Source organism: Tamandua tetradactyla, chromosome 23 (assembly GCF_023851605.1).
Source record: "Tamandua tetradactyla isolate mTamTet1 chromosome 23, mTamTet1.pri, whole genome shotgun sequence".
Lineage (NCBI taxonomy): Eukaryota > Metazoa > Chordata > Mammalia > Pilosa > Myrmecophagidae > Tamandua > Tamandua tetradactyla.
Window position 1 is genome coordinate 558,343 of NC_135349.1, and position 23,206 is coordinate 581,548.

Below are 23,206 nucleotides of genomic sequence, written 5' to 3' on the forward strand. Positions count from 1 at the left end.
TGGGAGTACTGAGAAAATGGGCTTTTATCCATCGTTTCCCTATTTTCCTTCTTCCACCTGCCGCCCTAGGTCAGAGAATGGGGGGGGTGCTTTTTTCAGAGGCGCGCTTTCACCTGGAAACAGCGTGCTGGCGTATGCTGGAGAAGTTTCCATGACTTCTGGGCATTTTAGGAAGTAAATCCTGACCAGTGCCATAATGCTGATGGACTAGCTAGCAGTTGTAATCTGTATGTTTTTCTGAGGGTTTGTTTTGCTTTGGTATGTTGGACTCAACAACAAGCACATGTGTGTGTGTTTTTTTTAGGTCTCGATGATGACAGTGATCTTAAAGGTAATTACTTTAGTCCTGTTTGAAAGCGTGCGTCTTAGCTGGCTGTCTGCAGACCATGATAACCCAGCCCCGTCCGTCTTTTGGAAACGCTAGGTGGTGGCCCGGCTGCCATGCAGGGCAACGGTGCGCGCGTCCCCGGAGGAGCAGAGACAGCGGCTCTCAACGGCTACACCTGCGACGCCTGCAGCCTGCTCTCCGAGCGCAGGGCCGCCCTCACCGCGCGCTGCCCGCCCCACGGCCCGTCCGCAAGGGCTTATTCCAGCGACAGGGCTCAGAAACGTAAGTCGTGCTCTTCGGAAAGCTGGGAAAAGAGTCACCATCCAGATGTTTCCTTTTCCGTTTATAGATTTGATTTCACGGGCCCCAGTAACAACACATTTCTGTCATAGACGTGAACTCAAAACTATCCTTCACAAGTTTAAGGAGTACACCAAAAATTATCTCTGTTCCATTCAGCCTCAAACTTATGAGTTTTGTTTTAGAAGTATCTGAATTTCTATAAATTTGGACTTTGGGTGAGCAAAAAGAAACCTTCCACCTCAGTGGTGCTGTGTTAGGCATGCAGCATGGGTGCTCAGCTGTGCTTAGAAGGGCAGAGTCCTGCCAGGCTCTGCTGTGGAGGGCTGATTCCAGTGCCAGAGCCACAAGCATATCATCTGTGGGACTTCACGTTGGAGGGCACTCCGCAGGCGCGTGGGGCTGGAAGAGAGGAGGGGTCCCTGAGGGCAGGTCCTGCATAGGGGCACGAATAGTCCTGGCTTGCAATGGCCGCAGGTGGGGCCACCGCCTAGCTTAGAATGTGCGGTTCCATGGGGCCGGCTCCACTCAGCCTGGACATGGCTCTAAGGAGGCACATGGGTGTTAGAAGGGTAGGCCTGGGCCTTTCCAGCCAGGTTGGGGGCTTCCTTGCCAGCTTCCTCCCAGGCCATTGAGTGCCTGCTCTGAGGACCAGCAGGACCTTTGCCTGGACAGTGACGGGTTGAGCTCTGCAGACCCCTGGTTCCTCTCCAGTTGATTTCTTGGCTTAGTGCCACTGCTGGCTTGGGGTTACAGAGCCCCACCCCCACCTCCCCTTACCTGGCTGCTGGCAGCCGTCGGGGAAGGTCGGGTAACCAGCGAAGAGGGCTGTCTGCCAGGTCCAAGCCACAGTCTGCTCAGGGTGCTGGAGGGAAGTGCACGGTGAGGTGGGCGAGGCCAGGCCAGCGCCTCAGCTGCTCTTACCCGCGTGCCTGTACGCAGTGAGTGGTTTTCACATGGCTGCATTGGGTGAAGGACAGGGCAGGACTTCGTCTCATCCTCGGAGCTGAAGTTTCTGGCAGTGTCTTCTACACTGTTGTTGGGACTCTTGTTAAATAACCAGGTCGGAAAGCAGAAGGGGAGAGAGGTGGAGTCAGGCTGTAAGGTGGAGGCCCTTGGCTGCCCCCTGGTTTGCAGCCTGTTCCTAAGTGGGTGTCGATGCCCTGTCCCCATGTTTCTGCTCAGCTGCTACAGCCCTGCACAGCTCACGCCACCTTCTGGGAGGTGGGAGGCTCGGAGGGGGGCCTGGGCATGTAGCCCTGGGTCTTGCCGTGGTAGGCGGCCCTCACAGAGACACCATGTAGTCTTTCCCGGCTGTACTGGAAGCTCTTGCCGAGTTGAATGCTTTTTTCTGAGGGTAAAGAAATGGTAACCTGTGCAAAGAACGATGGTTACAAATAACGGAGCATCTGTAGACGTATCTGTGCCTCCTTCCTGGCCCAGAGAAGGGCCGTGTCTGTTCACTGTCTCAGCTTGTGATGTTGTCCACAGCTCACTGTGGGCTGCTGGGCCTTCGCTGTGTCTGCGGAGAAAACACTTAGGCCTTCATTTGCTCTGGGATTCGCGTCTCATCCCCTCCCTTACTCTTTAAGACTGTACGTGATTTGAAGGATCAATACTAATTTATTACTCAGAGCAAAGATAATCTTTTTTCTAATGACGGGAGAGTAAAACGTTTTTATCAAAGCATATTTGAAAGTGGCAGATGCACAAGGAGGAAAATTGAGGTCACCCATGAGTCCACACCCCTGGAAAGCCTTGCTGGCGCATGCATCCTGCCCAAGCTGTCTCCGTCCGTGGCAGACAGAAGTCACAGCGCACGATTGTTCTGGAACCAGATATGTGAAAGCGTGTGGCTGTTTTCACAAGCATGGGTTCAACTCCCCTCACCCTGACATTCTCTTTCCTTTTGTCTTTACTTACATAAATAATACCTGAGTCCACTCTCTTTAAACGGGTCAATGGACTAAGGCCTGCCTCCCGCTCCATTTCCCATCTAGAAGGGACCTCTGCTGACAGTAGTTCCATGTGAATTCTGGTTTACTTCTTTAATGGCGTAAGATTCACACAGCTCTTTTGCAGTGCATAGTCAGCACCTGCAGCCCAGCCGGTGTTGGGCGGCTCCTGCCAGAATCTTCTGCTTCCCTGCACGGCGGAAATACATAGTTTTGTTTTTGTCTTCACTTCAACGTTACCATTTTTAATTTATGTGGCTAATATCACACTTGCAGTTGTATCCATTTATGTAGTCAGTTTCTAGAGGAACATCCAGGTTTTTTGTGTCAGTACACTATTAAAAACAGTGTTTGAGAATCTTTCCGTGCACGTCTGTATGTGTCCTTGTGCAAGTCTTTCTCTAGGGTAGATAAACTAGAAGTAAAAGTAATGTGCTAAAAGTAATATGCAGTTTCAACTCCAGACAGTTTAGCTTCCCACGTGGCTGATGCAAATGGCTCTCCTGCCATAGCAGCACCAGTGTCCCATTTCCCTCTGCCCTTGACAGTTCTTCATATTATTCTTTTTCATTTTTGCCATCAATGGATGAAAAATGGAATTTTGGTGTTTTTTATTACCAGTGTGGCTGACTGTGTATGACCTCTTGACAAAATAGTTTGCTGTTTGTGCCAGCCTGTGTGTACTGCCTGCATGCGCCCTGCATATAATGTAGTTGAGCTCAGAGCACACTGAGGCTCTGGGGTGCATCACCCCTGTTTTAGGGTGGTGGTTTTGGTTTTGTAAAGAGTCCACACTCACAAATAGCTACTTCATTATTCAGGATATTCGGAAATAAAACGAACTTTATTTCTTTAAAAAAAGATCACTCTAACTCACACTTCTCTAATGCAGGCTGGCTCTGTCCCAAATGTTCTAAGTTTAATAAGGGTTTCCAGAGCTGGCAGAGTGAGTGGGAGAGCTGAATTTAAAGCACTTCCTGGGCACATGAAGGTAGTCTCATGTTTCTGTGTCTTCCAAAGTTCCTGTTGGAATTGACGGTGGACACACTGATTTACTTCTTCATTAAGAAAAAGTTTTTCAAGCATTAAAATTTGTAGAAACTGAGACTTGTAGTCTCTTCGCCCCACACGGAGTTTAACAGAAAAAAATGTCAGGACCATTTTAACGTTGTGAAGCTGTGGGTGCCATTTAAACATGGTCCAGGGCTACCTGTCCTGGGCGCCCACCGACAGGACATCTGGGTGGCCTCCCAGCTCCCCCGTCACATGCCAGCACGGGGGCTTCTCAGAGCTCTGCGGTGCGCTGAGCACTCCTCCAGCTGGGCACAGAGCGGAGCCCACGGGTCGAAGGTCACATGGAAGTGGCTCCTGGGTGGTATGGAGCTATTGTTTACTGTGTGCAAAAAACATACTGGGGTAAAATTACCTCTAATTGGGTGTTTTGTGGAAGATTGCTACTGAGGGATACTTTGTGTTGAAGACTTCCCTGGAAACTCATTTTCAGTCCGTCTCTGTCAGCCTTGACAAGGAAGTGCTTTCTCAGGCCTGGTGTGCGACGTGAGCAGAGTCTCGTCTGTGCTCCAGGCTTGTCTCCCGTTGCTCTCGCTGGTGCGCTCGTGGAGTGCTGCTTCTCCTCCGTGTGTGTCAGTATCTGGCTCGCTGAAGTTTCAGGGGAAATAAACGTTGGCTTTATGGGAAGAAGTAATGTGTGGTGTGTTGACGGTTTCCCGTAGGCAGTGCATCTTTCTACGCGACTAGGATTCTGTCGCTGGCCAGACACACGTCGTCATCCTTTTCATCATTCTTAGTTCAGCTTTTCCACGTGGTTTTCATGAAGCGCAATTATGAATCGGAAAATTACACATTGAAAAGTTACGAATCAAAGAGCTATAAGTCAAAAAGCTATGACTCAAAAGGTATTTAAATAATTTTTTCCCTCCTTTCTCCACCAAATAATGCTCTGAGGCAGAGCGAGCACTGCTGTTTCTTCTGGCACGGTTCACCCTCCTCGCTGTCTTCCTGTCGCCTCTGCCGGCTGGTGGCTTCTCTGGGTCTTTGCAGTAAGGGGCTTAAGGGATCCCTAATGTGTTCTAGGAGTTCAATTTTCTGAAGATTAGTCCATGTTTAAAAATTTTTAAAAATAAAATGTTAATATACTTGACTTTTGATACTTATTTTTAAAGCAAAAACAGAGTTTGGGTAGTATTTAGAATTATGTTTCAGAATGTTTGAGCAGGTCAATGTTTGATTGTCCAGCGGCGGGCCATGACTTAGCCGGGAGGGCCTCAGGGCCGCACAGCCTACGTCCTGCTGCCTGCATGCCCCGATGCTGACAGGGGAGCGCACGGTGCGTGGGGCTCAGCCCCTTTTGCGTGCATTACAGCTCATCCCGGCCTTGGCTGGAGAGAGGTCCGCGGAGAGGACGGCCGCCTCGGTGCGCATGGGGAGCCGCGGTGTAAGTACAGGCCTGGGGCTGGGGTGGCCGGCGGCATGTGCCCGCGTGCGCCGGAGTTCAGCTTCACAGCATCTGCATGTTACCTTGTCCAGCTGACTGCTTGTTGCCACATCCCACAGGTTATGACTGTGCAGGGAAGAGGCAGCGCGAGTCCCACACAGACGCCCACTTGTCGCTGTCCAGGTCAAAACGGGCTGCAAGGACCATTTGGCACTTCTTTTCTTACTCAGGTTGTCTGTTGTACCTTCTTCATCTGTTTTTATCCTGTCGTTTCACAAATGCCTCTTGATCCTTGCTTTAGCCTTTACTTGGAACCCAGGCGGCATTCTGAAGCCCTGCTGGTTAGAAAGTGATTAGGGACAACATTAATGCTCGTTTAAAGGACTCTTGAAAAGCACCTTGTCAGTGTATTTAGAACAAATTCAGTCAGTGCAGGAAAAGCCCCTTGTTGGAGGCCAGGTTACAGGTGTGGGAAGGACTAGGGGCTGCCCGCAGGTGCAGCCTGCAGCTGGGGCCACGCCCTCCCGCAGCTGGGGCCACGCCCTCCCTCAGTGCTCCCTCTGTGTCCTGACGTCTGGGGTAGGGACTTTAGGTAAGATATTAGGTGGCCTCCAGGGTATACCTGTAAAATATCTTGGTAAAGGGAAGGGGTGTTTTTTTAGACGTTTTCCTTGTTTAAGCTGAGCTTCAAAAATGACTGCCTCTTAACTATATAAATGAGGCAATTGATTTAAAAATCCTCTTAAACTCTGTTCCTCCATTAGCCATACTGGAGGTTTCGTTTTCATGGTTAGGGGGTCAACACACAAATGTTGAGTAGATAAGTATATAGACCTCTCAACAATTACTCTTTTAAAGGAAAACAAAACTGACCTCATAAGCCATTTTCTGCCTTATATAATATGTGACGTTTGATAGAAATTTTTATTGTGTCCCACTCTGCCATTTGGGTGGTGAACCATTTATCCTTTTGAAATACTTTTCCACTGGAAAATATTACCCTTTAAAATAATTTTCATTTTGGTCTTTCGGGAAGCATTACCTCAGAGTGTATTAACTGCCAGTGCCTGTGGAACTTTAATTTGCTCTCAGATAGTGGCTGTCTCTCCAGTATCAGTCTGCTAGCACCAACCGCCAGCCTTGGTAGGGCAGCTTCCAACCAGCCCATCCCCTGGGGTTCCTTAAGTGCTGTCTGCGTTTTCTGTTCTGAGTGCCACAGGCACATGGATAAAAACCAGACACAGCAGTTTTCCCACGTTAATATCAGTGCTTCTGTCGTGATGTAGTTTTTTTTCCTTCCTTGAGAAGAAGAAACTGACTTACTAATGTGGAGAATTTTGGTAAAATGTATGATAGTAGGAGTGTCTTGCTCTGTTGTGAATAGGAAGAACCATTTTGTTTTCCTGGTGTGTGTGAGTCAAGTGTGCCCCCCTTGTGCACGTCTCACCTTCTGCAGGCTGCTTCTTGGCGCACGTGCTGCGAAGGATCGGCGCCGCAGGGCGGTTTGTGTCAACGTCGGTGCTGGCCTGGGTCTGCTGGGCCGCTGCTGCCCCAGGTGTTGTTCGCGTTCCATGTTAGCCTTCTCTCCGGGGATAGATTATCCATCTAACCAAATAAACATTGCATTTTTAGGTTCACGTGCTTTGAGCCTTGCTATAACCCATCTCATTCATCACTGCCTAGAAATAAATGCTAACATCCTCTGCAGTCGGTTGCCTGGGTGTTTGTGGTTTCTCTGATGTACGGGGTTTTGTGTAAGCCTGGCTGCTTGATTGCAACGTAACTGAGGCTGCATGGATTCGGTGTTCCCTCTTTTATATCTCGCCTTGTGTTTTTACCGCATTCTCTCGTGTTCCGTGTGGAGAGTGAGGGTGTCTGGCCGTGCGGACTGACTGCATCTGTGGAGAGCCTCGCTGGCTCCGTCGGCACCGTCTAGGCAGCCGCCAGTGCATGTGCTGGTCCTTCCGGCTTGGCCTTCACAAGCAGTGCACACGCAGGTCCGGCTCTCCCCTGAGCTTTCCTCAGAGTGCTGGGTGTTTTCTCTCCTAGGGAAGGTGGCCTCTGCAGTGTTCTGGTGGCTGGGGACAGGCTGGTACCAGCTGGTCACTCTGATCTCTTGGCTGAATGTCTTCCTTCTTACCAGGTAAGAGGCCGGCGTACTGGTCGTCGTGTGCTGGAGACCAATGGGTGTCCCCCAGTGAGCTGTTTTCAGCGATCCAGGCCACAGTTACACAGGGCTTTGCAGTTTATATTAATCTTATATTTGTGTACCATTTTGTCTTACAAAGTGCTTTTACATGCTCATTTAATTTTCGTTCTTAAAGAAAATAGAGGCGTGCAGAGGTTAGGTAACTTGTTTAAGGTTACCGTGGGGAAGGGCCTGGCTGGGGCTGCAGTGGAGTCCCGCTCCAGTGAGGTTTCCAAGGCACTGCTGCCCCTGGGGCAGGTGTCCCGGAGTCTCGGGGGTACCTCGGGGCAGCTGGCGGGTTGGCAGGTCTGAGTGCCAGCTTGCCCCACGAGGACATCTGGTGTGGGGAGGCCCTCCAGCGAGCAGCGTGGACAGAGCTAACTGCATGTCTGTATTGTGGATTTCTGCTTGAAAATGGAAGGGCATGTTTCACAAAGAATTGTCCAAGGGGGGTATATAGAATGGGGAACTCTCCCTTTTCCTTTTCCAAGTTCATTGTTTTCATTTTTATTCCTAGGTGCCTTAGAAATATTTGCAAGTTTTTATTCTTGCTCATCCCACTGTTACTTTTACTAGGTGAGTACAGTGTTCCTGAGCTGCCTTCCCTGAAAGCATCAAGCCTGTGGGCACACGTTTTTGGGGAGATGTGTGTGCACGTCTGTAGTGCTGTCCTCTCTCCCCCAGGTGCAGGCCTCCCGTGGTGGGGCGAGGATGGCCTCCTCTCCCTCCTGCCAGTACTGCACTGGACAGATGTGCCTGGGACACAGAGGGTGCAGGATCCAGCGGGCACTGTCAGACCCGACTCGTCTCATCTGAGCCTGCCCCTAGAGGTACCCACAGGGTGCACCCGCAGAGGGCACCGGGCAGGGCACAGGGCACCACACAGGACACGGACTTCATACAGGACACAGGACGCAGGACAAAGGACTCTACACAGGACACAGGACTCCACACAGGACTCAGGACACCACACAGGACTCAGGACACCACACAGGACACAGGACTCCACACAGGACACAGGACACAGGCCACCACACAGGACACAGGACACAGGACTCCACACAGGACACAGGATACCATACAGGACACAGGACTCCACACAGGACACAGGACTCACTCAACTGGCCGCTAGGGCAGTTCTGGGTGGCCCTGTTCTAGAAACATATTTTTAAATGTCAAATCAGCAAGTCTTAGAGCTCCTTGAAGGTTCCAAAGTCGTTCAAATAATGCATGTTTAAAATAGTCTCATTCAGTTGATTTTAATTTTCAAAAAAGCTATGATTGCATTCATTACTTTGGAAAACATAGGAAGTGCCGAGAAGAAAAGGAGAAGCCCAGGCCTACGAGCTGGGTGGCTTGCCCCCATCAGGTCGGCAGCGCTGTTGCTGGCCTCTCTCTGCGCATGCGTACCCCGGCGTTTCTCACTCTGCTTTCACTCCTCCCGGCCTCGCCCGGGGCTGCTTCTTGTCCCAGGGTTGTGCAGAGGCTTCCCGCTGGCCTCGGGTGAGTGAGGTGGAGAGGCAGGTGGCCTCTTTGTCCGGAAGGTGCCACAGCCATGACGAACAGTTGAGAGCCCTGGCTACTTCGCTGCAGAGGCTGCAGGCCCGGGTGGACCGGGTGGGCCAGGTGGACAGCGGCAGCGAGCAGGCGCTGTCCCTGGTGAGAGCAGCCGTGGAGCAGCATTTCCAGGAGGCGAGTGCCGGCCGGCCGCTGTGCTCTCAGGTGGGCCACAGTTCTCGGGGTTTTGTTTTCCTTTGGGACCGTGGGAAAGGAGGGGTGCTGCCGCGAGCAAGATCTCCCTTGTGGGTGCAGCGTGGCTGCCTGTCCCTGACCGCTAGCGCGGGCTGGGGTGCATACTGGGTGCCGGGAGGTCAGTGGGGGCAGCTGAAAGTGGAGAGGGCTGTCCACAGCTCATGAGAGTCTCGGTGCCTCCTGGGCCCAGCCTCTGTTTAAATTTGTGTAAATGTGCTAGGCATGGGTCAGCCAGCGTGCGTCTGCCGTTTCATTGGCACTGTCACAGTGATCTGCTCTGCCTTTCCCTGTCGAGGTCAGCTCAACGAGTTGAAATCTGTGCTCTAAAACGATCTCAGGGTTGTGAACACATCAGCTCCCTGTGGAACCATGTGCCTGTACATAAACAGCTTATTTATTTGGCATTCTTAAGGAAAAAATTGTCAGGTATTTTCCTCCAAAGTCATATTTATTTCTTAAGTTCTAAAATGATTTAACTTAGATATTTTTGAATTGAAATCTTCAAGTATGCCACGCGCCCTTGTCTCCCAGCAAAGGTCTCCCTGGGAGTTTCTCACACCACACAGACCCCACTGCTGGCCACACCTCGGCCATGAGCCTTGACCCTTCTGCCCCCATCCCCAGCATCTCAGCAGCCTCCCTGGGGCGGGGGGTGGGGGGGCTCTTCCCCAGCCCCCTCCTCCTGGAGCCTGGCGCCCTCCAGAACCAGCCCCAGCTGTCCATGGTTCCTCCACCCTGCCCTCTGGTCTCAGTGGAATGTCACTTCCCCTGCGAGCACTCACTGACCCCGGTCCTATGTTCCTGCAGCATTTATCACTGTGTATGGTTGTTCTTTGTTAATTCACTAAAATAAGTATTTGTCAATGAGTGAATAGATGAGTATTTTCTTGATTTTCGCATTGATACCCACACCCGCTGCTGCCTCCTGTGTGCTGTGCGGGGGGCTGGCCTGCTCTCAGGGCACCTAAGGTCTGGTAGCTCCTGGCCTGCTGACCTGCACTTCCACTCCTGTGCAAGGTCCTGCTTCTTGGAGATGGAGAAATGGGGTCATTGAGCTTCTGGTGGGCTCTGAGGACACTTCTCCATGGGAGGGCAGAGCAGCCGGAGGGCTCCGCTGTGTCGCGGGAACAGTGGCATGGCCTTCGCTCCCTGGGCACACGTGGTAGTGGAAGGCAGCCCTCCTCCCCTCAGGCGATGCTTCCTTTCTCACCATGACGCTGACACAGTGTGAGTGAGGACCAGGCGGTGTCCTGGGTGGTGGCGGTTGTGTTCCTGTTGTCTTTGTGGATGGAAAGGGGCAAACAGAACGGTCCTGAGCTTCACTGTCTCTGCAAAGGAGGGCACGAGTCCATTTCAGACAGAGAGTAGTGAGCTCTAACTAGTTAAGGTTTTTGCCCTCTCTTGTAAAAAAAAATAGCTGTTTAAAAAATAGGAAGCAGTTTATCTTGTGTGCTATAAACTAAATTTTATGTGGCCTGGACACATTTAAAAATTAGATTCCAGGTAGATGGATTGCATGATTGATAGAACGATATAAGAAATGTGGCAAAACGTTAGAATTGGTGGATCTGGTTATCTGGGTCAAGGGTATGTTGGAGTTTTCTATATGGGTTTTGTATTATTTTCATAGCTGTCGTCTACATTTGAAATTATGTCTAAATAAGAAGTGTCAAAGAGCATGGATTCCAGTGCATAGCTAGCACATTCCCACACCATCCGACATTTACCTGTTCCAGGTGCAGGCTGGATGGTGGCCCTGAGCGGGGCAGAGCCCACATGCCCGTCCGAGGCAGCCTGTGCCCGTGCAAACATGCTGGGTGCCTGGCGAGCTCATCTTTTCCCCTGATCTGCGGTGTGTGTCCATCCCACCTCCGTTCTGACCCATAGAGTAGCCACTAGCACACAGCCATTCGCATGCAAGTTAATCACAATTAGATAAAATCAGGAGCTCCGTTCCTCCCCTGTGCCAGCTTCATTTCAGGTGCTCAGGCAGCCCCACGCAGGCTGCCCCGGGACAGCGGAGCGTAGAGCCACCGTGGCAGCGGCTCGTGGGGCTGCACCCGTGGGCGGGCCTCTGGCTTGGTTCATCCTCTCTTCATCTCGTTTTTCTACATGAATCTGTATAAACCATTTTGATTATACTCTGGAATGAGATGGAATAGAAGTTAATAAGCAGAACTCCCCCTGATCAGACCACTGTATTCCTCAGTATTTCTGTGTTCTGACCTGGCTTTCCACTGTGTATGCACAGCCGTCCGTTCCCCCACTCTGTTCTCTTCACGTCGCCCTTTGACGGAGTGATTGGCGCTGCTTTCCCTTTACCTTCCCAGGGAGGGGTCTGGTGACCTTTCTGTGTTTTTATCTTCTAGGAATTGCTGAGGACATTGGTTGAAATATGCTGAGCAGCTGTTATGCTTTTCAGCAGTCAGCTTATGTCACATGAAACAGCTCTGTTCTCCCCTAGTTGGGTGACTTCTCTCCTGCAGCCAGGACAGTGACTCAGCTAATCAGTTACATAAATCCTCCGTCATCCGAGGGGAGCTCTTTCCTGAGTATTATCAAGTTTCCATATTCCAGTCAACTTATTCTTAATAAATATTTCTGTGTCACATGAATGAAACGATTGAGGGGAAGTAAAGGTATAGTAAGTGTCCATGGGCGTGCCACATTAAATCATTCGATACAGTGAGTGCTTAATGAATGGTTGTTGAATAGGTAGCAGTTGACTGTTTTCTGGTAGTTCCTGGAAGAATAATAATCTTCTGTCACGGAAAAGCCATGTGTGAATTTCAGCTCAAGTTTGAAATGTCGAACGTTGAAGGCCGTGTCGAGCGCCTCCGGCGTCCCGGGGTTCTGTGTAGACGGACTAGTCCTGACTTGCTGAGCTTCGTTGTCTAATACCATCTGTTCACTCGTTTTTCTTTTTAAGGCTGACTTTATGACATTCCACCAAGAACATGAAACACGAATCGCAAACTTGGAAGATATTCTTGGAAAACTGACAGAAAAATCTGAGGTACTCTTGACCTTACAATTGGAGCTCTTCACAAAGTAATACTTTAAACGAAGGAAAAAACACCTGCACTAAGTTACAGTTTCTTAGCCATCTCCGTGGAGTTTTGTTTTGTTTTTTTTTAAGGGTATTTCCCATTGTCCATTTTGAAACAGTGCAGTTTTCTGGCAGTTTCCTTTTGTAACTAATAAGCTAGTTCAGTCTCGATTCCCGGGTGTCTTGTGACCCCGTTGGCCATGGCAATTAGTTGCAGCAGGCCAGTGCCACCTGTTTGCGCCCCCTGTGAGCAGGCACATACCGGTGCCCCCTGCCTGCGCCCCCTGTGAGCAGGCACAGTACCGGTGCCCCTGTTTGTGCCCCCTGTGAGCAGGCACAGTACCGGTGCCCCCCTGCCTGCGCCCCCTGTGAGCAGGCACAGTACCGGTGCCCCCCTGCCTGCGCCCCCTGTGAGCAGGCACAGTACCAGCGGTGCTGGTGCCCAGGCAGGTGGTCTTTGTGGAAGGGCAGGGCTTCCAGCCCCATCAGGGATTGCAGGGGGTCCCAGAGCAGGGGCTCCATGGGGCTGTGCCCACACACCCATGTGATGACCCATGTGCTCAGGTGGGCACAGGAGGAAGAAGCAGGGTCTTCCCCGCATTGGGTAGAGCTGGGGGCAGAGGGGCCTCTCTGGCCATCAGCTCTGGACCCTGGTGACTGGTGCAGGGTTAACCAGGAGTGGAGACAGGAGAGGAAGGGGCTGTTGTGGCTGCATAGCAGGCTGGTGCCAGCACTGTGCCAGGTGCTATGTGAACCCCAGGGAAATGGGGGCTTGGTGGAGTTCTCTGGTGGGTCAGGGGCTCACACCTCGCGGCTGGGGCCAGGCTGCAGGCCCTCAGGCTCCTCCGTCACACAGCCGGCTCCACAGCTAGCTGCTAGGACGGGGAGGCCCCAAGCCTTGCACTTCGTGGGGCAGCTCCTGCTTCCGTCCGCTGGGGCTCCTTGTGTTTCCAGGGCATCATGCAGGACCCAGCGTGCTAGGTGGGTGTTTCTCTGTTCAGTGACCCGCAAGACCTGATCCCAGGGCTAGCTGTGGGACAGCCTTGGGGGTCTCAGCACGCTCAGCTTTTCAGGGGAAGGTAGCTCCTCAGGAGGACTTAGTGGGACGCTCGGCCAAGTCCAGAAGGCGCTCGCCTCTGGGATGCTTCCGGACCTCATTCCCCCGTGGTGATGTCCTTCTGCTGCCCTCACAGTGCCCAGCCCCGGGAAGCCACACTGCGCGCAGGGCAGGCCAGCCTCCTGTGCCTCTTAACGGCCTTACGTGCACTTTTCTCATCTCCTCTCTTCTCCTTCCACACAAGAACAGCTCCCCAGAGTGGCGCCCTGTGGACCAGCCTCAAGAGATGTTCATTTTAAATTCATCAGGCTTTATCCTGGTGTTTTATGTACCCCTCTGAGTACATGTTTTGTCTTTGAAAAGTTTAATAGTATAAGTATAAAAGTGCTCTTAAAAAATGTACCACACTAGTGCACACAATAATAGGGGAAAAACACATTGGGGACTATAGTTAATGGTATAGTTTTAATATTCTTTCATCAAAGAACATGCAAAGGCACCACATTAAGGCGAAGTGTCCGCCGTGGGGTGGGGCGTGTGAGAATGTTGTATTTTTTACATGATATTTCTATAAACCTACAACTTCTCTAATAAAAAAAAAAAAAAGAACATATTGCCACCTGCCAGGCAACACGCAGCCTTGGTCTTTGAATTAAGAGTAAATTCAAAAGTATGAATTTACTCCCGGTAAATTTTTGGAGTTGAAAAAATTTAATCAAATGTGTGGTTTTTATGAAGTGTTAGTATGTTTCTTGTGTATTTAAGCAGATTATTTCTCATGCTTTTTAGGTTATCCTGAAGGAATTAGAGCAGACCAAGTTAACAACAATGAGGTAGGATAATTTCCAATATGCTTGGGGTTTTGTCTTCTCTGTCTCTCGTCTCGAGCCACAGTAGTAATCAGAGAGGGTTCTGCCCTCAGCCTCAGCCCGGGGTCCTCTGAGAGATGCCTGTGGAGCGCCCTGGGTGGGAGGGCGGCCTGCGGGGTGCGTTACCCACCCTCAACTGAGTGGGCCACCTGCAGGGCATGGACCCCACGTGGCAAGGGGGCCCGGCCACATCTGGCTGGCCATGCCAAAGCTCCCATGGAGCTGGGCCTTTCCTCGGCCCCCTGTTCTCACTTGCTGGGGTTGGGGCCCTTGTGGCTCCTTGTCAGTTTGTCCTGAGCAGACCACGCCAGCCCATGCAGTCCTGGCTGCTGCCCACACCTGCCGCTCCCAGGTGTGGCAGCTCAGCTCGGCTGGGGCCAGCGAGATGGGCCCTCCCTCCCTGGAGGAGCCTGCACTGTGTCCCATTCCTGGTGCTTGAGGCTCAGGGCAGTGTCGCTTTCCTTAAAAATAGGAAGATCCTAAAATATCTGTAATTGAGAAAACCCATATAAAGATAGAATCATGACAGCACACCCTAGGCCGAGCATTTCATTGCTGTTTGACTTTTGTTAGCAAGAGAAATTGAAATTCAGCTTTATAATGATTGCTGTTAAATATTGTCCGACTTGTGAAATCTTAATTGTGATTAAGGAGATAGATACAGTTTTTAAGCATTAAATAGTTTTCAGAGAGGTCTTTGACCTGCTATTAAGAGAGCGGCTCTTCACAACACTTTGGTAGATGTCCTGCTTGTGTGGCTGGGCGTGCTGTGTGTGCCTGTAGCACTTGACATGTGGTGGACAAAGGGGCACCCCCGATGCTGACCTATCCGAGTGCCATCCGTCTCTCCTGAGCGTCCCTGGGAGGGCGTCTGACTCCAGCCCAGCTCACTTGTCCACCCCCACCCTGTCTCCCAGGGGGTTGGAGGGAGACCAGGAGCTCCCGGCCATGGTGGAGCGACTACAGCAGGAGCTGGGCCGTCTGAGGTCAGAAATGTCAGGCTGGCAGAACCAGAAGACCAGTTGTGAGACGGTTGATAGAATACACGAAAAAGTAAGTTTCCTCGTTTTTACATTGCTCTTGTAATAGAAAGTAAAAGAAAACTTGAGCTGATGACCCTTTTTAAGTTAATTTTCATTTCCTTAATTTTTTATTATATTTGAATTTTTTATTGATTTATAACAAACGCAGCTCCCCTTGAATTCCCCTAGCCCGGTAACATAACATGTTATGCCTTAGCGGGAGGCTTTCTAGACTTCTTCATGCAAATACAAACGCATGCTGATGTGCATTTAGAGATGGGGAAGGTTGTTTGGGGGTGTTTTTCCCCAAGGTGGGGTTACATTGTCCTCAGCAGCTCTCCTTGTTTCATGTCATGATACACAGCGGATACAGCAGGCCTACAGAAGAGAGAAAATGCAGACCTTTGTCGCTGCATAAAAATTCTTTAAAAGGACATTTGAATGGCAAAAATTGCCATAAGTCAAAGTCAGACAGTAGACTGTGCAAAGAGCTTCTAAAACTGATATAGGAGAAGCAGGAGAGCCTCTGGCAGAGTGCGTGGGGCACCTCAGGCTCACACAAGGCTCTGTGCGGATCCGAGAGCCCACGGCAGCCGTCCTCACACCGGCAGGATGGCGCGCTCTGTGCTGACAGCGGTGTGGGGACCAGGCGTCCTGTGGCTGGTAAGGTAGGGATGGCTAGGATCCTTTTGGGAAAAAAAGTGTGGTCCTCTACTGCACTCGTTACGGAATGGCGCACCTTTTCTTGTGCGTCTCCCCCCATATCCATAGAGGAATGGATGTGGTCAGCTGTGTATGTGCCCGTGTGTGCAGACATGATGGCCATGAGCACAGGCAGTGTGTGTAAAGTGCATGTCAGGTCCATCAGTGCAGCTGTCCCCTTACCAGGCCGAGCTTGTTGAAGACCATGGGCCATTCTGTGTGTCTGCCTCACCCACGGGGCATGCTTAGGAGACGTGGCCAAGCAGGGTGGACGCATCCTCTCCCTCGCTCCCCTTCCCCAGGCACACCTGCCTCTGCGCCACGCTCTTTTCTATTCCTGTGGTCTTTAAAGCATTCTGGCATTTTTGGAGGAATTCTTAGATTTAATATGAAGGAAAAAATTGTACCACGTTGTATGACAGGTTTTGAGTCAGTGTGTGATGCTCCTGAGGCACCTGAGGGTCCAGGTGAGGTCATGGAATAGTAAATCCAGGCTGTGCTCACTGACGGTTTTACCAGGTTGACACCCGGGTCCGAGAAACTGTCAGACTCATGTTTTCTGACGATCGTCAGCAAGACGGTTCTCTTGAATGGCTGCTGCGAAAGTTTTCTTCTCAATTCGTGAGCAAGGAGGATCTGCACGTTTTGTTACGAGATTTAGAGCTGCAGATACTGAAGAACATCAGCCACCACATTTCCATGACAAAACAGATGCCAACTTCTGAGACAGTGGCATCTGCCATGAGCGAGGCAGGGGTTTCCGGAATAACGGAGGCGGTGAGTGGTGATGCAACTGCGCCAGGGACCTCAGAACGGGGCCCACGGGTTTGGATTTAGACAAGAAGAAATCCACCCCCACCTTTGGGGTTGTGCGTGGGCACAAGTGAAAAGATAAGGAAGTGCCCACACAGCCCCTGGCCCCTCGGCAGATCTTTGCGGGTGCTGCTATTGGATGACTTCTTGGGCAACTTTACACCGTATAGATCTGTCTGTCTGTCCCAAAGACCCCTTTTGAAATCAATTACCGTTTTCCCAGTGAGGCAGCGTCATATTGCAGGCCTTCCCTCCTTCACATTCTAAAGCTCAGAGGTTCACTGTGCATGAGCCCGAGTCCACCTGAGAGGCCCCAGCACCAGCCCAGGCCTGCCTGCCCCCCACCTGAAGACATGCTCTTTACGTAGATTTCTGGTTTTAACTCTTATGGCATTAAACCACAAATCTCTCCTCTCCTCCTGGTCTGGCTTTTGGTCTTGTGCTTTGACGCACACCCTGTCCAGCAAGCGCATGTTCTTGTGAACAACGCTCTGAAGCTGTACTCCCAGGACAAGACGGGGATGGTGGACTTTGCTCTGGAATCTGGTGGTGAGTAAACAGACACTTGAACTGCTAAAATAAGACGATCCTCTGTCCATGGGGTTGTAAACTCGAGATGCTGGTACCTACCCTGGCCCAACAGGAAGGAACTTTTTAAAAGCATTAACTCTTCTCGGGAAGGGCTAATGGGGTAAGCTTCAGACACACAAGCCAGGGTGGGGGGCTAAGCCCGTGCGACTGTGAACTGCTAAGAACCCTGGTATTGGGACTTCCAGTAGCTGTGTCAGGCTTTACCACCACAAATATTGATTGATTATTTATTTATGCTCTTGTGTGTTATAAAGTTTCTTGGTTTTGATACAGAAATCCAGTAGAAAAGTTGACACTAGCACAGCACTTCCCAAACTGTGTTCCACACAGCACTAGCCTTTGCCAGGAGCTTCGCTGTTCTCTGTTGGAGGGTTTGTTTTAATGCACATGCCTGCCATGTAAACTGTGTCGTGACATTTCAGTGAGCCAGACACATCCCTGCCTCCTAGGAGCTTACATTTCTTGGGAGAGACGGGTGAACAGAAAGCAGGTATGCCAACCTCAGGTAGTCATCAGCCCCAGAAGAGAGAGCAGCAGACCGAGGAAAGTGTGTTATGTTGGGGCAGCGGGAGAGGGCAGTTCTATTTAGGTCCTCAAAGAAAGAAGCAGGAAATGTGTGATGAGTTCTGCCGCGTTCCAGGGCACTCAGTGAGGTCCGTTTACACCGGGTGAGATAAGTCAATGACATAACCCATGGGGTCGGGGGATAAAAAGTGACACCGGCAAAGGCAGTGACAGCATAAGGGCCACAAATCTTTGGATCCCTTTGACCAGGGGCCACCTGTAATCAGGAGTATTCACTCTCCCTGTGTGCTTTGGTGGGGGAAATGTTCCCTAAACCCAGGGATGGAGTAATACCTCCGGCAAAGTTTGCCAGATACAGCTCAAACAGTATGATCAGTAGAGACGCCCATCTCGATACAGTGCCACCCTCAGGTTTCCAAGGGCTTTGGCAGCATGGACACCAGCAGGCCCAGGATTTCTTAACCTGCTGGGAGATCTAAGACACATAGACCTGGGATGGCCCCTCCTGTGTCTTAAGTTGACCTCTGTATTTTCACAGAACAGTAGCCATGTTCTGTCCATGACATGGGGTCATTTCTTGAGAGCAGGGAGGTTCCTGATGCCCGTTAATGTGTCGGCGGGTCCATGCAGGTCTGTCTGTCCGCCTGTCCTGGTGTGGAGGCACCTAGTGACGAGGTCTTCACTGGAGCCCCACAGAGCAGGACCCCGTGCCCGCTGGGACGGGGCAGCCGGATTTGAGTCTGTCTACTCACCCTTGGGGGGTCTTGGCCTGGAGTGTGAGAACTCTGCTTGCCTAGAAGCCACCGGGTCTTCTAATGTAAGAAGTCTCCAAGGTGTTGACTGTTCTCAGTGTGTGTTTGTTTAGAATTACTTTTTTAGACTTAAGTGATTTTAGTTACATGTTCTGAAATTGCGTGATTTATGGAAAAGTCACTTTCAATTCAGAGGCATCAAATGACATTTTAAAATGTATGATTTTTACAGGCCATTGTTCATTTGTTTCTTAGAGCCATGATAAATCGTTACAGATTTATATTTCATTGACTCATATAATCCTGATGAAGCTGAATTGAAGATTCTCTTAGTAAGCAAAGCATTTTTACCCGTTAGTTAAAAAACTGAGCCACCATATTTAAGGAGATCATCTATTTTCAGAACGTGAATAGGGTATTTGTGAAAGTTAGTTCACTAGTTGAGAAATTCAGGTGTTTTGTTCAGCGGCATCGAAATCACCTTGTTTTCTTATTTAAAATAGAAACATCCTCCCCATTCAGTCCCTTTATTCAGTGGCAAAGCCTGAAGATGGCGCTTAGGAATGTACATTTTCACAAGTATGCTGATTCGGACGTGAACCAGATTTAGGAACCATTGCTCTTAGAATACACGCTTTTCAGGAAGCAGTTTCATTTTCAGTATTATTTGTTGTTGCCGCTTCCTTTCTGTAGACTTGTGCTTTGACTGCTTTGGCACCAACATCCTGTCCTGTCTCCTAATAAGGAGCAAACTGGGCTTTAAAAGAAACTTTTTTAATTATTATTTTTGAGATGTAAAGTGTACATTTTGAGGGGTATTAGATTATGCATGTGCCATGCTGTGCCTATTTGCAGCAGCCTTCTATCCCCGTATTTTAACCATTGTCATGATATGTTATTTTGGCCTATTAAAAAGGCACTGTGAAGCCTCGGCTTGCCAGGCGATGCCGCTGCCTGGTGGAATTCTTTATTTAAAGCAGCAGTCATCCAGCGCAGCTCCTCCATCAGAGTAAAGGGTCTTTAATGTAGTTCTGGGCAGGGAGGGGGGCAGTATTTTAATATTTTTTCTGTTTCAGTTGGTACAGAACTGTGTATCATCCTAAAGTGATTGCAGATGCTGAATTTGAAAAAGCAAAACTAATTAAGAATAGGGCTGGTCTTAAAGAGGCTTTAAGTCAAAACTTGAGAGCTTCTGAAGCACTTCAAATAAATTCCTGAGAAAACTTTTGCCTTCAAAATAAAACAGATGCTGAAACAAATTTACACTTTGCTTTAAGGTGGAAGTATCTTGAGCACTCGCTGCTCTGAAACTTACGAAACCAGAACCGCACTGATCAGCCTGTTTGGGGTCCCGCTGTGGTACTTCTCGCAGTCGCCACGTGTCGCGATCCAGGTGCGTAGGCCGTCGGTCCTGAAGCCCGTGCCGTCCGCGTGGGCGTCCTGCCTCTGCCCCGTCATCACTTGGGCTCGGCACAGGCAGGGTCCCACATCAGGGCGCAGGCCAGAAGCACACCGGCCTGGAGCCTCTCGCGATCTCCCCACCCAGCAGCCCCCGGGGGCCCTCTCACACAGACCCCAGACAGAGGGAAAGAGCCCTGGCTTGTCTTATAAGGCCAGCGTCATCTTGACTCCAAACACAAAGAATCTTACAGGAAAGGAAGATTACAGAGCACACCCCCAGAGCGTGGGTACACAACGCTGAAGCAAGGCCCAGAGGCGCCCATTCAGGGCGGGCTGCACCCCGGGATTACAGCCTGTCACAGCAACAGTGCAAGGGAGAAAAGAGCCACCTGCCTCAGCGGGTTCAGTAAAAGCATTTTACAAACTGATTTGACAGCCCCTTTCAAGATAAAAACTCTCAGCAAACTAGAAATGGGGAGAACTTGGTGTGAAGAAGAGGTGCTATGAGCTTGTGCTTTCCAGTGGCCCTGCTCAGACAGTGCAAAGGCCTCGGGGTGGGAGAAGACCTCACAGTGAGTGTAGCCGGCAGGCCCTGGAACATGCAGAGAACCCCGACACATAGAGCAGAGAGTCCACCTGTGGGAGAAGGAGATGTGAATAAGCCACCCAAACAGCCAGTGAACCCAGATGCACAGAAAGGTGTGCAGCCCTTTAGCCGTCAGAGAAGCCCCATTCAGAGCCACAGCCTCCTGACCCTGGGTCCTGGCACAGGTGTGGGCCACCCAGGGGTCTCACACCAGCTGGGAGAGCAGCTGAGACTTTGCCATAGCCCCTCTGGGAGGGCCCAGATGTCTTCAGTGGTGGGCACGCGGTTGCCCACTGCTCTGCCCCAAAGAGGCCCAGATCGCAGTCCTTCAGCGCGGGCACTGCACGTTCCACAGCAGCTGCTCAGCTCCCTTCGCGGAGTGACCAGGGAGGTGTCTGCTCGCTCAGTCTTGGTGCTGTGAGCTCATGGCGTCTTCTCACACGTGGGCTCCGGCCACGCAGTCAGCACTGCCCTTGGCCAGGCTGCAGGGCCCTGGGTGGGAGCTGACGCTTCTCCAGGGAGCCCTGTTCGCTCATGGTGCTGGGTATGGTCTGAGAGACCAGGTCTTGTCCCAGCCTTCCAGTGGACAGACGCCCTGGGTGTGCAGTGTGGGTGGGTGTCTGAGGACAGCTTCTCCGGACACGTCCAGTCCGAGTCCAGGCTCTTGTGGCTTGATGCTCTGCCCGTCTCTCCTTTCCTGCTGAAAGTCTGGCTTGGAAGGTCATTATCATGTCCCTGATTTGCTCCGTGTGTATATAAAATATAGCTTAGACAAACAATACTAATATTAATTAATTAGTACTAATTAATCCTAATTAGAAAAGCTGCTGAATGAAGTTTAAGGTTTGTGTTTCTTTAGGATGGATCCTATTGGGAGCATGTACTCAGATCTCATGCTCACAGGGCTGCCTTTGAAGGCTCTTACTGGAATTCCTCTCTGTAGGACAGTTGTTTCTGTTTTCTGCTTTTACAGTTTACTCTTTTTCTTAAAAGTTTTGCTTTTAATTATATAAAAATACTTGCATGATTCTAAAATCCAAATAAAACATTCAGAGGTACATTCAGAGCGTCCCTGCCCTCCCACAGGTGTTTTTAGTTTATCCTTTGTGCGCATTGCTGATTTATTGCCTCTCAGCTCTCCACACCTTTGCACTGATGCTGAGCTTTGCCAGTGACAGGTGCTTCAGACACACACTGTAGGTAATGCCCACAGCTCCAGTGTGCTCACTGGGCAAGTTCCTGCAGGCCAGCGCCTGGTCCCCACAGCCTTCCGTGAACCCCACTTCAGCTCGCTGGCCCTTGGGGTGAGGGCTGTGTGGTAGGAAGGGCCAGGTGGACGCCCCTGGAACTTCCACTCCCTTCCGAGATGGTAAACTAGAGCAATCCCATCTCCTAGGGGAACTGCAGAGTTTAATGCCACATCATTCTTGAGGGAAACAGGCATGGTGCTGCCCAGCAACACCCCTCTGCCCCCCCCCGGCAGGAGCAGTGGGTTCTGAGAGCATGGCAGTGGTCTCCAGTAACTCTTCTGGGGCTGACCTCAGCTGTGGTGCCTGGCCAACAGCCAGTTGACCTGCCTCATGCCTTTTTCCTTTAAGGTTTTGCTTGTCTTAGCTTCTATAAAAACTTACTGCTATAATTTATTTTTATTAGAGCATTTGTAGATTTACAGAAGCATCACGCAGGAAGTACAGAGTTCCCATATACCTCCCTCTCACACAGTTTTCCCTACTATTAACTTTGTGTATTAGTGTGATAATTTGTAACCAAGTCAAGAAACAATATTACTATAATTATGCTATTAAATCAAGCCGCTTGTTTACATTGCTAAACAGTTCCTTGGATTTATGTGTGGTGATGTATATACAACCTAAAATTCTCTTTTTTTATCTTTCTGAATATACAATTCAGTGGTGTTAATTACAAACGCAAAGTTGTGCCTCCATTTCCATCATCTATTGCCTAATCTCTTCCATCACTTCACACAGAAGCCGTATACCAATTAAACAGTAACTCCCATTGCTGTCCCCACCTGGTCCCTGGTAAACTATATTCTAGTTCCTGGCTTTGTGACATTGCTTATTCTGCTTATTTCACATAAGTGAGGTCATAAAACAGTTGTCCTCTTGGGTCTGTCATATTTCAATCAGATGAGTTCTCTAAGGTTCTCTGTGTTGTAGCACCTTCTTTCACGACTAAGCACTATTCCTTCGTGTGGACAGACCACATTTTGCTTATCCGTTCTTCTCTTGATGGATGCCTGGGTTGCCTCCATCTTTGGGCAGTTGTGAACACTGGTGTGCAAATGTCAGCTCACGTCACACCTTTCAGTCCTCTCAGCTGTATCCCTAGGAGGGGGTGCTTGCTCGTGCGGTCATCCTTTGCTCGGCTTGCTGAGGAACCACTGAATATTTTCCTCAGTGGCCATTTCGCATTCCCCCAGCCACGTACAAGTGCTCCAGCGTCTCCTCTGCTCACCAGCACTTTGACTTCCCGTTCTCCAATACTGTCCGTCTGCATGGGTGTGAGGTGGTCTCCCTGTGCCCACCTCTTAGGTTATGCTGTGTCCTTTTCCCTAGCCTGACATATATCCAGGGAACTGCTGGGCGTTCAAAGGCTCCCAGGGGTACCTGGTGGTGCGGCTCTCGATGACCGTCCGCCCGACCATGTTCACCCTGGAGCACATCCCACGGACGCTGTCCCCCACTGGCAGCATCACCAGCGCCCCCAAGGACTTCGCCGTCTACGTGAGTATCGTCGCTGGGGCTGGCTAGTGGGACCCAGTTCTCTTTCTTCCTTTCCTTTCTGGGATGTCAGAGCAGAAGAATAGACGCTCATGATTCAAGTTTCTTTACCAGGTG

General features: G+C 50.5%; 1 protein-coding gene across 8 annotated transcripts in view; it reads left to right on the plus strand.

Annotated features, from left to right (window-relative positions):
* Positions 1 to 23,206, plus strand: part of SUN1 (Sad1 and UNC84 domain containing 1) — a 48,541-nt gene that overhangs the window by 21,501 nt on the left and 3,834 nt on the right. For 4 of the 8 annotated variants that reach the window (XM_077140386.1, XM_077140385.1, XM_077140389.1 and 1 more), the window contains 17 exons: positions 305 to 331; positions 425 to 610; positions 4,317 to 4,499; positions 4,967 to 5,038; positions 5,158 to 5,268; positions 6,495 to 6,593; positions 7,088 to 7,181; positions 7,744 to 7,802; positions 7,911 to 8,056; positions 8,700 to 8,948; positions 11,908 to 11,994; positions 13,874 to 13,917; positions 14,871 to 15,006; positions 16,197 to 16,454; positions 16,955 to 17,039; positions 19,636 to 19,751; positions 22,925 to 23,092. In XM_077140386.1, the coding sequence (XP_076996501.1) occupies positions 305 to 331; positions 425 to 610; positions 4,317 to 4,499; positions 4,967 to 5,038; positions 5,158 to 5,268; positions 6,495 to 6,593; positions 7,088 to 7,181; positions 7,744 to 7,802; positions 7,911 to 8,056; positions 8,700 to 8,948; positions 11,908 to 11,994; positions 13,874 to 13,917; positions 14,871 to 15,006; positions 16,197 to 16,454; positions 16,955 to 17,039; positions 19,636 to 19,751; positions 22,925 to 23,092 (2,120 nt within the window). The remainder of the gene's footprint in view (positions 1 to 304; positions 332 to 424; positions 611 to 4,316; positions 4,500 to 4,966; positions 5,039 to 5,157; positions 5,269 to 6,494; positions 6,594 to 7,087; positions 7,182 to 7,743; positions 7,803 to 7,910; positions 8,057 to 8,699; positions 8,949 to 11,907; positions 11,995 to 13,873; positions 13,918 to 14,870; positions 15,007 to 16,196; positions 16,455 to 16,954; positions 17,040 to 19,635; positions 19,752 to 22,924; positions 23,093 to 23,206) is intronic. The other 4 variants (XM_077140388.1, XM_077140390.1, XM_077140391.1 and 1 more) reach the window with 4 other exon arrangements.